Below are 15,064 nucleotides of genomic sequence, written 5' to 3'. Positions count from 1 at the left end.
CGATCAGAAGTAGAGAAGTAGAAGTAGAGAAACTGTTGTACTGAGAATATGATTCAGTCCATCAGAGAGGTGATGTGGGCCGGGTGTTATGGATAGGTAAAAGGAAAGTACATAGTGATCTAAAATTAAATGGACTTCTAATATCAGCCTATGTCATACATGTAGAGACGCAATTTTATTTTGCTCAGAGCCATTTATAGTATACACTATCTACAGAATTTCTGTTATGCAATAACTGGTCCATATGGAGAAAGCACAAAACTCAGTAGAAAGTTTTGCAGATTTCCACAGAACTGGAACATTCGACATTCACACATTTCCACACAAACCTCCCTTATGCCCTGGCTATCTATCTATCTATCTATCTATCTATCTATCTATCTATCTATCTATCTATATATATATATATATACACACACACACACACACACACATATATATATATATATATATATATAACCTTTATTTTAAATCATGTCAAGATACTATGCAAACTGATGTACTACAATTCAATCATAACAAACACAAAATAGTGTTAAAACAATTTATTAAACTTTCAACCACAGACAACCAAGTAGGCTAGGATCACACTAAAGCCCCCAAAATTGAGGCAATCAAAACTGCATAAGATTTAAGATTTGAAAGGACAGGACATTATGAAGATGGCTAGAAACTAATAATTACACCATGAAGGACTGAATTCTGTCAGTCATGAGTTAACAAGAAAAAAACAGAGATCAAATAACTCCAAAGACCAATCAAACCCAATCAGACTAAATTCTACATGTGCACCCAGGTCACTTTTTCAACTGATCTAATGTCAAACAGTCTTATTCAAGCTAACATCTCTCTACATTGTTCAAAGACTTTTTACTTGGGTTTGAGCTTTATTTAATAACTCATAACCAAAAGTAATTACATAAATGACTCTTGCTCATTACTCCATATTCTCAGTAGACGGTTTGACGAAAGAATGCTCAGAGGATGTAAATTGTATTTAGAGCTGTCAAGCAATCAGCCTTTTCAAACAATCACATGCTAGGAAGTTCATACATTCCCCGTAATTCATGTCATTAATCACCTTTCCTTTCACTGAACAGTCACAGAAAATACAAAGTGCTGCTCTTTTCAGGGATGTGTCGGGAGGTTCAAAATGTCACGGCAGCCTCACGTCCCCTGAGGTTAAAGCATTAAAAATTTGGCATGCTGTCACTGCTTCAGCGAGGGATGTTCTGTGAATGACCACACACAGTCAGCCCAACACCGATGGCAAAAATGATTAGAGGTAAGCAGACCTCTTTTACATCATCCTCTCAGGTTCAAACGCAGGGGCTCGACATCACGAGCTCTGCAGCGATTCTGATGTGCATATGCAGTCCTTGGATTTGGCTGATTATATAATTGGAATTTTAATATGGAATATTAATCCACTGAGGGCCCACATTCAGTTTTATAAGCTGGCTGATCAGGATACTAGAGCGACTCCAGCAGCCTATTCAAAGCTCAGTGACACTCTGTGTTACACAAACGACACTGCAGTATGCCAGTATACTAAAATAGTGCAAATACACAATATAGTGGCATTCCCAAATATTATTATGGGGGTTAATATGCAACAAGATTATCCTGCAGTGTACTAAAGAGCTTATGTAAGAGTTCATGAATGTACATGTATGCGTTTTTGTGTGTGGGGTTCAGGCTTTACCATCATCGTGGGGACACCTAAAGAATAAACCTAAAATCACCTACATGCAGCCAAGCGTCCCCACAAAAAAAATTACTTAATACATGTACTGAAATAATGTAAAATAATGCCACAAATAATTCTAATATATATATATAAAAAAATATATAAAAAAAATATATTATATAAATATATAAAATATATTCTTTTCATAGAAAGAATGTTAATTTTGAGATCTGCTAAAGATTTAATTCAACAGTATGAAATAATTTATGTTTTTAAATATTTAAATTGACGACAATGTTCAATGCAGTTTTTAAGCGATCATTAAATTAAGGTAATGTAAATGTCAAATATCAATATGTAAAGTCCCTGCCATGATATAAGTAATTGCTAAATGGCTTTTGGTTTCCAAAACACAGCCAAGATAATGAACCAATGTTCTGTTTGCTAGGACATAACCATCAACTTCAACAGCTAAGTTCTTTGCCTTATGCAATTTATAATTTGACCCCAACAAGGTCCTCACCTAATTTCTCCTGGATTCATTCAGCCTCAATATCTGCAGCTAAAAGATCACCAGCATCAAATAAAAACATATTTTCCTCACATGCAGCCTGAATATCATTTATATATAGGCCTAACAGAAACAATAGTGGAACAAGTACGCTACCCTGCAGAACCCCATTATTCACATTAAAAAATATCTTAGTATTTTACAACAGAAACTTTACTAAAAGAAAAGAAATTTGGCAACACAACCTCTAACAAAATTAATCCCATAGATTGCTTGTATATAGATTTTCAAATACTTATTATTTTAACATGAATAACAATCAATCACACTACATATATCAAACAGGAATAATATAACATAAGACCTAATAGAGTACACAAAGGCGGTAGCACTTTATTTTACAGTCCTGTTCCTCATGTACATACTATGTACTTATTATAGTAATTACAATAACCATGTAATAACTAGGTACTAACCCTGAACCTACCCCTAAACCTAAACCTACCCCATGTAGTTACCTTGTGTTACCAGAACTTTCTTAGATACACTGTACTTATAGTGTACTTACATGTTAGTACACGTACTGTAAAATAAAGTGCAACCACAAAGGCTGTATGCCTTAAAAAACGCTTTAATGGGTGCCTACGTTTTCTCTATTTTTGTTTTGTTTTCACTCTTCTGTTTCCCGGTACAGGCACACCGTCACATGACTAATATAAAATAATAATGCTTTTTAGGTCTGCAAGACAAAAATACAGCAGAAGCATCTACTGTGTGCTTTATCATCTCTGTGTCTTGCCAACATGTCACAAGTTTCTGTGGATCTTGAAAGCAAATGTACGATATGTTCGAAACATGCATGTTAAATGCTTTAGAATTACTGCAGTCTTGTTGATCAGTTAAATTTATTATTTTCAAATGCTGTGATTTGAAATTAACCCTATAAATATCTTTCTCCAAATTTTACCAAAATTTCTCAAACTGAAGGTAATAGATCATGAAAAAAAAAGAAAAAAAAAATGTTATATTTTCGATCAGGCATTTCCTTGAAAGTACATTGGCATTCAACCTACATGCATCAATGCTCTACCTTTAGCTTCTACCCAAGCTGCAAATGAATTAAGACAACCCATCCATACAAACTCAAGTCAAACACAGATGCGCTGCTTACAAACCATGTAACGGCGGGCCGATAATCCAGCACGTTATCTGTACAGGCTCGGCACAACCCTCTTGTATCTGCGGCCTGAGGCAGCTGGGACTCTCAGATATCAGGGATGTTCTGCATGATTTGTATCTCTCTGTGCAAGCGGATGTATGCATGTAAACCATTATTACTCCATCCAGCCGATGTCCAATGAAGCCAATGAAATGTGTTAGAAAACATAACAACTTCAACCTCTAGAGGGTAAAAGATCTGATTAAAAAAGCTGGATTGCATTAGAATGCTCTGACATGAGTCACAATGCATGCAGCCTGAACCCTCCTAATTTGTGAGCCAAATAAGACAAGGCAGAATAAACGCTGCATATGAAAAATGAATTAGTGACACTTTCTAATAACATTATTAGTGGTACTCACAAAGGAACCACAGAAGCAGCCAGTAACCCTACGTAATTAAACTTTGATGCGTAACTCATCCCACACGCTTACGCTATGGACATGAATGATGCTGCAAATCACGCAGCTTGTTAATGAGAGATGTGCTATTACTTTTCTAAGCAATCACTCTTTCAAAACAATTATCGGCCTGTTGGATGATAAAATGGATGCAAAGTGAAGCAGGATTCAAGGTTCTCTTTTTACAATATGTATTTAAAGCATTTTCTGCATATAACATATTTTGTGCATATTTTGTGCATATCATATTCAAACCCTACAGATGACATCACACACTCAAGAAATAGTTAATTAGATAAAAGACATTTAATTAAAGGCAACATCTTCATGCTGAACTTTCAATCAAACTCAGAATATTCAGAATGAACTACAGATAAATCAAAGCTTTTTGTGGTGATTTTAAAGGTGCAAGAGTGGTAGTATAATTACAGCTGATTTTTATGCACATCCTTTCAGGGAGAAACAGAGACTGACAACACTATTTGCATTACAGCAATGTGAATGAACATTCTCTGAAAAAAAAATGCTATTTTGTAGGCTGTGAAGAAACTTTTGAGGGGAAAAGGAATGAGAACAAGAACAAAGAAAAAAGAAAAAAGATGGGGAAAACACTGAAAATTGGAAATGTCCAGAAAATGGCTGAAGGGCTACTTAGATAATGCAGCAATGAGAGATGACACATAGAGCATCTCTGCATTCAAGAAACACTCTTTACTGGCAGTCTCATATGAACATTATCTGAGTGGGATGAAAATGCATTTCAATTTGCATTTCAATTCACAGTTTTTCTATTTTTAAAAGCCTCATTTGATGCAACTAAAATATTTTACTATGACAAATGAAAAAAATAGGAGCCAAATAACCATTTGAGTTGGGAAATTGCATCCATACATTTTAAATTATATTTCTGTAGAATATAAAATAAATTCAATGTGTAAAAATAAATAAATTCAATATTTCAATGTGATCTTACCCTTAAATTTAGTTTAGTGTTTCTTCCAAAACAACACAAAGTTCAACAATCAATTCAACCTTACAATTGGGCCTAAGTATGCTAAAAATAAACCAATTTTATTTTTGTCTTTTTTTACTATTATATTACTATACATTAAATCTAAACAATAATTGGGTGTATATTTAACTAGACCTTTTCACATACAGCCAGATGGTGAACGGCAAGTCTCACAACACTGCACAGAAATAATTCTCCACTTAATTCAATACGAATATTCACACGATCATCAATTATTAAAAAGTTTATCGGGTGAGAAAAAATCCTATCGAATAGTAGTGATTCATGAATCTGTTTGACTAGAACGATTTGTACACAAATGGGACCTCACAGGTCATGCTGTGCAGAACGCAATGGCCTCTACTCTAAAGATAGAATTCTTCATAAGGTATGTTACACTACATCCATTGAAATTAATAAAAAGCTCAGAATGTGTATAGTGTATAGCTCTGTGTATAGAATATTCTAAGTCTGCAATTGCTGTCCACTAACAAGTGAGTCCACTGAGGTAAAAGCCAAAAAGGTCTAAAATTACAAGCATTGGAAAGCTCAAAAACTGTTAAATGCACCCACAGACTCCCACAACACACAGAGAAGAGTCAGAGGCTCGTGGATCAGCACTCTCCAGTTATTGATTGTGATGCATGCAGATTCTATGATCTTGTGTGGGTGTTGTAACGCCGGCTGGCGCAAAATGCAGCCTCTGTTATTTGAAGCATCACACAGGGAGAGGGGAAGAGTAATGGCACAAAAGAGGGAATGACTGTGCAAGCTCTCTAAAAATAGGCATTAAAATTCATTGGGATGTTAGCCCTTAAACTGAAACAGCAGGAAGTGCTTTGTGAAAATCCTGCTATAGCAAGCGACGCTTGTGCCGTGGCTCTTGGTGGCATGTGTACACGTCTGCCTTCGTTGTCAGTATGGTGGATGCATGCAGAACTGAATAAGATGAGTAAGCTGACCACTATTCTTCTGTTTTCTAGGACAGTCACTACTGTGATCAGCAAAAACAAAAAAATGAAACAAAGCAGGTGAGTAAACAAATAAACAGCCCTCTCGACTCCCCACCCCACGTGTGGCACTGAGTGGAGCAGGGGGGCTGCGCTCCAACAGGGCCGCCAGCTGAGAGCATATGGCTGACAGGTCAATGGCCATGAGCAATACAGTCACTCACATTAACACCCACACAAACATATTTATGTGGGGAAATATCACAATGTGTAAAGCTCACGCAGTGGGTTAGAAACATCCTGCTGCAGGTCAGCGGATGACTTGAATCTTAATAACATGCTTCATATTTGATTAAAAGATCCAAAGATTCACAGACCAGCAAATTTTTAAATGCTACAAATATCATAAACAAACTCAGGGCTTGATAATAAGAGTGGCCCGATGGCTCAGGGCGAGCCCTGGATCTCCACAAATTCCCATAAAACACAGTCAACTATCTCTTTTTAGTTTTCTCAGGCACACATCTTTACCCTTTCTTGATGTATAAAAGACAACTCTAAAAGTATGCATAAATATTGCAGTGTGCCTTCTCCTCCGTTTTCTAAAGCATTTGCAGTGATTTTCTATGCGCTTCTTCATTGTTTTTTTATAGGCTGAGTACATTTTGTTTTAGGAACAGATTTTTGAAGGCTTGTGTGTGTGTGGGAAATATTTTTGAGCAGGATGATGGATTGCATTCAGCATCCTTGAGCCTTCTGACAACTGATCTTTAATCAGCAGTGAGAAGGCTGTGAAACAACGCACTCTAACAATCACTTACTGACCAAATGTGGTAGGTTTTTCAGCCTTGTAGATCTCTAGATCAATAACATAATGCTGTAAATGAAATAAGCTACTGTATATGATGTGGTCATTTTCCTGTCCAGGCCAGCTGCTTCAATAGCTGCATATGTGTGTGTAGAGTAGGATACTGTGATATAGCAAGTCCTCTCAAAACAGACTGCACAGATCATATCACTGATATCTAGATCAATGAATGCACAGTGAAAGTTCTGCATGTCAAGGTAACTGCACCGTCAGCAAGTGAAAATGTTGTCATGAATATGCACAATCATGTCTGTAAAATGTCACTGAATTCAGCTCTCTCTCTCTCTCTCTCTCTTTCTCTCTCTCTCTCTCTCTCTCTCTCTCGGGCAGCATGATTTCTGGCCTTCTTGTTGCTATGGCAACACCTAAAGTTAACTGGGTACCTATGCAGTGTTGGGTAGAATCAAACACTTTCCTCCTACAAGACCATGCTTCCGTATGAAGGAAGACACTTTGAAATGTGGCAAGTCTTGGTTATCTCATTTAACAAATGTGCTATCCTATAATGCAAAAGCAAGTGACAATGTCAAGAATGGTTTTTTATCTGTCACACAAGGATGGGATTTACTTCATCTGTGTACATATCAACAATACAATTATTGACGATATTAACAACATTTAATGTAAACTATACTGTATGTTTACCTAATAATTGCAAAGTAAATTTTAGAATATTTTCAGATGAGATGCATCCAACAGAATTTACCTTACAATAAAAGAGAATATACCTTATATTAATGGGATTTACAAATATGATATTTAAGATTTGTTGAGATAAATCAAGTCTGAACACATAAGCTTGATTTCACTAACATTTCTAAGCAACAGGTTTAAGAAAATATATACAGTATGTGCGTGTGTGTGTATGTGTGTGGAGAGTCTTCACTGAAAACAAAATATTACCAAAACAAAACAAAATTAAAAATTTTATAAAAACCAAAAATAAAGAGTACAAAATCTATATATTAATTCCTTTTTTTCTAATTTAATCTTGTAGCATTTTGTCTTCACATGTGTGGCCTCATATCAAATTCTCAGTTCTCCAGAAGGACGTATATTGCTTTTGGTGGAAAGAAGAGTGTCTCATGGGACCAACCCTAAACTGGTCTCGTCTGGAATGGATGAGGTAAGCCTTATCTTCCTCCACAACATTACCCCCAACCCCCATCCCATTTCTTTTCTGCAACCTAAAACCCCACAATACAAATGAAAATCCAATTAGTTAAAATCTCTCACAAACCCAGCCTCCTCTCAGATACATTACTGTCTTGGTGATGTCTCAAGCTAACGAACCATCTGTAAGTGCTCACATATGCTAGTCCTGCTCCTGATTTATGACATGCATAATCAACTGAGGAACTTGGCTTACTGCTGAGATCACAAGAGCACAGCATATCACCTCTGATATAGCAGGGTGCACCATTAATGAGATGCTTTATATAAAAAAAAAGAAAAAAGAAAAAAGAAAAGCTGGATATATTTCTTGCATTCTCTTGCATTGAATGCACTGTGATGCAAGGCTTCATTCTAATAAATGCAAATACTTGATCAAGATATATTGCTCAGAAATTGGCTACACTGGGCATCTGTAAGATGAACCATTAAGGCATTGTACTGCATGTAACCTTAAATGGATAAATGAGATTCTAAAGATGTGCCGTTAATCTTTTGACTGCTAGGAGCATGTTGACCTACAAGCATGTACTGTATGCACATTGTGGGTGTACAACAACATTTTAATCGAAATCATGTTACCTTAAAAAAAATATATATATTCAGGAAATTCTTCTTGTTCTATCTTCAAAGATTCTTAATTTTCTGTATTGCAATTTGTAGAAAGACATACAGCTAATGGCCATGTCAAGCAGTAGTTATAATATATGTGACCCTGCACAAAACCTTAAGTCGCTGAGTTTTTTCGTACATTTCCTACTGTAAATATATAAAAACAAAATTTCTGATTAGTAATATGCATTGCTAAGAACTACATTTGGACAACTTTAAAGGCGATTTTCTCAATATTTAGATTTTTTGCACCCTCAAGTTTACAGATTTTCAAATAGTTGTATCTTGGCCAAATATTCCCCTATCCTAACATTTAATTTAATTTCATTTAGTGATCTTACAACTAAAATTAGAATTTATAGATGTATTTATAAACATAATATATGGCAGCATATGAAAATTACACCACACTGAATCACTAACCTAAATATTTTTTTAAAGGTTTTACGGAATGCTACTAATGCAATGTGGGGAAATAAACGAATTCTACATAGGATAATAAAATGAGTAGCATTTTACGGTGTCCATATCACTAGATTACACAGTACTCAAGTTAGGACAATTACAACAGGACTAACAAAAACATGTGTCATTTACTCCAGGAAATAATTACATATTAAATGCATGTTGCTCATTAATAGTATTCACCACTTAACTCATGTAATGACGCAAGTGTAAGAGCTATTAAATATACATTTTTAATTCTTCAATTAACTTTTAATCCAATAAAATAATGCATGTAGTAGACAAGAAATATGCTATGCATTTATGATGAAAATAAATGTATTATAGTTCCCCTGCTATTTAATATGCAGCATTTAACATGATTTATTTGTTAAGTTGAATTTCTCTGGAGGACTGAGGAAGATAATGATCTATGAATCATCTATAGTAATGGTTGATCTTATGAATGAGACAACGAGAAGCTAAAACACAGCATCAATTCGCCCTTCTCTCTAATTGTAATGCAGCCAGAAGACATACTGTCACATACATTTCAACATCGCTTGCATCATCATTTCAGCCTGGTCCAAATGTTTTGCAGCTAACAGGATGGGTTAACAAAAAAAAAAAAAAAACATCCTTCTTGATATGATGCAGACGCTTCATCTCTAAGATGGAGGCTGTCTCTACCGCAGCTGGGGGTACAAGGCGAGGACATCTGACGACTGAAGTCGCTCTTCAAATCAGCTCCTTCATTCCCACAGATTTCAAGTACACTTCAACATATGTGATGCACGCAGTTCCTGAGCACATGTACGCAGACAGACAGGCAACTGAGCAGGTCGTGGACTGTAATTTAGTAGTTAGTCTCATCAAGAAGTTATTATTGATATAAAGAAAGTAAAAGCAGGTTAATCGATTACTTTACGAGGGTAAATGTTGTAAGGGCCATTCGTTATTTAACACTAATCATAACCATTAGATTGTGCCATAAAGCCCAAGAGAATAAAGTAATAAATTGGTGCCTGGAGACTACATGGTTCATTCAGAAGATGCCCAGTCCTTCCGAACACACATCCCTTAATTTGACGAAGAAATGTTCTCATTCTCCTACAGCTGACCATGTCTTTTGAGACCACCCAATCCATCAACTATCTATTGAATAGCCTAATGTAGAGAATACATTTGAAATCAAATTGGGGTGCAAGCGTGGCCTAATGGTTAGAGAGTCTGTAACCCAAAGGTCATAAGTTTGAGTCTCAGTAATGGGGATTGTAGGTGGGGGGAGTGAATGTACAGTACCCTTCAGCAAGGCACCGGACCCCCAACTGCCTGCACTTGGATGGGTTAAATGCAGAGCACAAATTCTGAATATGGGACACCATACTTGTCGACACGTCGTGTCACTTTAAAATAAACCCTGTTATTAATTATTGTGCATGATTGCACATTATTTAAAAGAAAAAAAAATGCTTGTTTCTCTAACATTTTAAACCACTCTTGCGTAACTGTCACTTTTAACAATCCAGTCAAATTCAGATGAATAAAATTAATTATAGATGGACAAAAACAAGACTTTTCCTACATTTTTTCTCATTCTGTATCCAGTTTCACTTAGAAATATGACATTACATTACTATTACTTTTCCTACATAATTGTTAACAAAAAATATTGGTAAAATATATATTTGGGAGTCTTAGACTATAGTCTTTCCAATGATATATAGTTTGTCAAGATAAGATTAGATTTGATTGTAATATAGTATAGTCAACGTAGGCGTCCCGTATTCGGGACGGGGTGACAGTTAACAGGTTAAAGTCAATCAGTGTTATTTTTTAACATTTAAATACATTTTTCAAAAACACAGGCAGTGCTATTAAAGGTTAAAAACTAAAAACTGCAGTGCTTTCAACATTATTTAGCATTGTTTAGGGGAAGAATCTGTTTGGTTTCCAAATGGAAGATGTTAGAAGCCATTATTTTCTGGTTGGTGATGCTGGTGGTGCAGAAATTACACACACTTCACCATTAAAGCACAACATAGAGCTGAAGCGATGGGGTGATGCAATTTGGCCACAATAACACTGCGTGAAAACTGATCTTTTGATTTGCCACAAAACAAATGAGAATCTTCTACATAATTTCACCCGCAATGAATATTTTGTTCTCTGCAGATATGAATGTGTGCATATATTATACGCACTCGGAGTGCTAATTGTGGCCTCACAGAAAGTAGGGGGCAAATGCTAGCACACAAATCCACAGCTTCTCTCTCAAAAGCGTATCCAACAACTGCCTTCTCTTATGTAACCCACTCTGTTTCCTCAACCCGCATGTCTTTATTGGCGGATTTCTCTCTTTTCCGAACTGGCACTTTCACCTCTATTGCCACCACTTTCCTGAGCCGTTTTGATGATTGCCAATCCTCTCCCCCCGCAATGAGGTACATTTTCCCCCATTCTTACTGCTCAACCCTCATTCTAAGCTGAAATTCATTCAAATTTACCCCAGAAGCGATAGCCTTCGCAAATGAAACACATCCACGAGGCCTTCAAAGATAACCAAATCCTCTTTAATAATCTTGACAGACAACAATTTGGCAAGAAGAGGAGAAACCAGCAGGTTGATCCATGGTCTCCTCCTCACATACAGGAAGCTTTAATAGCGTCATTGTCCTATATACCTCTGTTAAACAATTTCTTTCTCATTAATTAAACATACACTCCATCAATATGCCATAGGGGAGCTCGTGCCAATCAGGTGCACTGGAGAAGATACATACTGATTTTTTCATCTCTCTAGTTGCCATACATCAAAAGAGAAGGAAATTATTCCAGAAACAGAGAATAAACAGGAAATGTCACATCTTAAGGGTTCATTTATTCGGTTTACAGCAAATGCTGCCAAGACCAAATGCATAATTCATGATTAAAACAAAAGCGAATGAGTGAAAAACCACACTGATTTTGACTGATGCCTCTCCCATCCTCTGAACGGAGGCAGAATTAGTCAGCTCCTTGCTCACGCCTTCCCTCCCTGTGCTTGGTGAAATTTCACCCTCGCTGCCACCGAGATCTCACCCTCCATTTTCTCTGCGTCTCTGCTGCTCTCTCTGCGTTCTCTCCCCCTCAGCCATGCACAAATACCAATAAAAGCCTGTTCACTCTCATGCACCCCCACACCGTAGAGATGCACACACACTAAAGGCATAGAACATGTATGCATGCTTGTTCTCACATGACAGCCTGCTTCCTCCATTTTATACATTCAGTGCAACCCTTCCCCCACCCCTGCTGCCACTTACACACATACACCTCACTTAATTACAGCTTCTGCTGCCTGGTTTGGCTTGAATATTAGGTTAAAATGTAGCCAGAACATGGTGTGTACATTATATTTCAGAAGACACCTCACCTCTGGCTGTATCTCAATCAGTGACTAGAACAACATACTGGAAATTAATGAGAAATGCACACACACAGATCCATTAAACATCCACCTTTTCACCTCACCCATTACTTGCTGAACATTAGATTTGATCATGTATTTGGCCTGGTCAGCTGTGCTGGCAGATCACTGCCATCCTTGAGTTAAATTGGCGGAGCTACATGCACTTGTTGCGTGGTTACAGCGGCCCTGTCAATCCTTGTCAGATGAGAGTTAAGATGTAAGTATGTACGTAGGGGATTGATGAAACCATAAAGCACTGATGGAGCAGTAAATACTTGAAGATTAAACTCCTTCTCAGCAAGAATCAATCTTGACGAGCATGCTGTAAGATTACAGCACATGCAGTATGAAAGGATCAACACTGGATGAATTCCTTAAAAAATGATGCATCTTCTTGTAGCTACAGGGGAGCTTTCTGATTCTGTTCAGTTTCAACCTAGCAACCACATTTACACCAACTGCCTACTTTCAATCCCCCCAGCAGCACAGAAATGGCATTTACCTGGTCGTACCAGTCCCGGTTGGAACAGGTGCACTCGGGCCACCATCCTCCTTGCCCTCCTGAGTTATTACCATTCACCTTGGGGCCACACTTGGAATGGCTCTTAGGGTTGGGACCTCCAGGACCCCCAGCTGACATCATTTTCCCTTTACTTCTTCCCAATGTACCCCCTCCACCCATTCCCCCTCCTCCGCCCGAGGTTTGGGGTGGTAAGGTCTGGCCACCTCCATAGCCAGCCGGGTATCCGTAGGGTTCGGGCTGCCAGTCCCCATATGCCGGGGCGTCCATCCTGCGCAGGGCGGCCATGCGGGTCACTTCATAGCATTCTGGGCACTTGCAGCAGTGGTGATGTTTGTGCATGCTGGCTAGTTCACACGGTGCGGCACTCTCTGTCTCTTTCTATCTCACTGCTGCTGCTGCTGCCTGCTCAGATCAAACGCAGCGCGCAGTGCAGCTCTTCTAACGAACGGCAGCACGAACGGCAGGAATCTTCACAAACCCTGTTATCCTCCTCTTTGTTCCTCCGGATTGAGAAAAAGATGAGATGAGGAAGTTGCAACAGGGCGATGAAAAATAGAAAAAGCTTGGTAGTCTTCCTCAGGTCGATGCAAAACGCTTGGAAAAATAATGCAGAAAATAGTGTGTATGATCTCGGAATCAGAGACCAGCCCCGATGGTCGAGTTCTCTTCTTGCTTCTGTTGGTTCACAGTGATACGTAAATAAATTCATAGATATATATTCGTTTGTTTATATATGTATATATTTACACACACACAAATACATATAAAAATATTGATATAAACAGACCAGCACAAATACAGTTATATACAGGTATATATGTATACATATATATTTCTATAAATATTGATATGCGTGTGTACAAATATATTAATATATATATATAGTCCTAAATATATATATATATATATATATATATATATATATATAAACAATTTCTATATATAGCAATGATATCCGTGATCAAATCTTCCTCTGTATGTCTCTGCTTGCCAGATTTGTTCCTTCTCCGTTTCCTCCTGCTTTGGGAAGCGTTTTCTTGCCTTCTTTCTGTCACTCTTTTCCCAGCCTGCAGAGAAGCTGCGCACTGGATTGACTCTCAGCCTGCTTGCCCTAGATGTGGATTATACGGAGGGATGCAAGCAAGCAAGAGAGAGGGAGGGAGATGGAGAGGGAGAGAGAGAGAGATAGAGAGAGAGAGAGGGAGATGCGTAGCAGCATCCCTCCAGCACCTCAGCCCTGACAGCCACAGCCAATCAACTCACAGCACACCCATCATCAGCAGCACCAACACAGGACTGACTGCTTCAGTGACTGCTCTTAAAGGGCCAGCGCACCTGAAAATCAGGCAGCACACAGAGCCCGAATGGAGACGAATGAAGTGTGCTATTCAGCTCCATGGCTTCATTTTAAGAAAGACTGAAGACCTACCTTGAGGGTTTATACGGAAAACAGAAGGGGCTGATGGATGACCAGGTTTTAATCTATTTGTGTACTGGGTTCATTTGTGACGGTATTTCAGGATAAACGAAACCATACAATTTAGACACCACAAACTAGGTATGAAAAAATTTTAAATGCTTGATGCAAGAAAAAGTGCGTCTTTAATGTGCAGTGATTCAGTTGTTACTTTTAAAAGTAAAAATATTCTCTGTGGCTGGTTTAAAGTGCCCCATTATGCCATTTTGAATATTGTTTTTCATGCAATGTGTAATGTAGCTGAATGTGGATGTAAACAATCTGCAAAGTTGCAAAGCTAAAAGTGCACAATAAATAAAGTTATTGTATCGCAAAAGAAAGAATTGACTCTGAACAGCCTAAACAGGTCTTCAGTAATTCAAATCCCATTTCCGTGATTTGCTTTAGTTCATTCATCCTACATTAAAAATCTGTGTAGAGATAATGTTTAAATCTTGTAGAACCACTGTCCTTGCAAGTTCAGCCAAAGTGTTATAATAGCAAGTAAGATATAACTTTTCTTTACACATTTAACATTGGAGTGGCTTTTTTTAATGATAGTATTTTAGACAGTTTTCTATTATTTGAGCATTAGACATGGGAAAAAAAACTCCCCATTATCTCATTTTACTAAAAAGGTGCATAAAATAACACTTTATTTCAACATTGTCTCTTCCCATATCCAGTCCTGTGAAAAACATGATAGGAAGTGTAAAACTTATTTTGAGGTACTTCATTCAAACAATTTCTTTCA

At 37.5% G+C, this 15,064-nt stretch overlaps 1 protein-coding gene across 12 annotated transcripts in view; it reads right to left on the bottom strand.

Moving 5' to 3' along the window:
- Positions 1-15,064, bottom strand: part of LOC128027221 (disks large homolog 3) — an 87,220-nt gene that overhangs the window by 51,781 nt on the left and 20,375 nt on the right. For 7 of the 12 annotated variants that reach the window (XM_052614589.1, XM_052614596.1, XM_052614597.1 and 4 more), the window contains exon 1: positions 12,834-13,970. The exons of 3 other annotated variants lie outside the window; for them this stretch is intronic. In XM_052614589.1, coding sequence (XP_052470549.1) covers positions 12,834-13,193 — 360 coding nt within the window. In that variant the 5' untranslated portion in view covers positions 13,194-13,970. Of the gene's footprint in view, positions 1-12,833; positions 13,971-15,064 lie in introns of those variants that run through there. 2 more of the 12 variants (XM_052614592.1, XM_052614594.1) reach the window with 1 other exon arrangement.

This window comes from Carassius gibelio, chromosome A14, assembly GCF_023724105.1.
Source record: "Carassius gibelio isolate Cgi1373 ecotype wild population from Czech Republic chromosome A14, carGib1.2-hapl.c, whole genome shotgun sequence".
Lineage (NCBI taxonomy): Eukaryota > Metazoa > Chordata > Actinopteri > Cypriniformes > Cyprinidae > Carassius > Carassius gibelio.
Note: the sequence above shows the minus strand (reverse complement) of the source record. Positions and strands in the feature narration are given on the sequence as shown.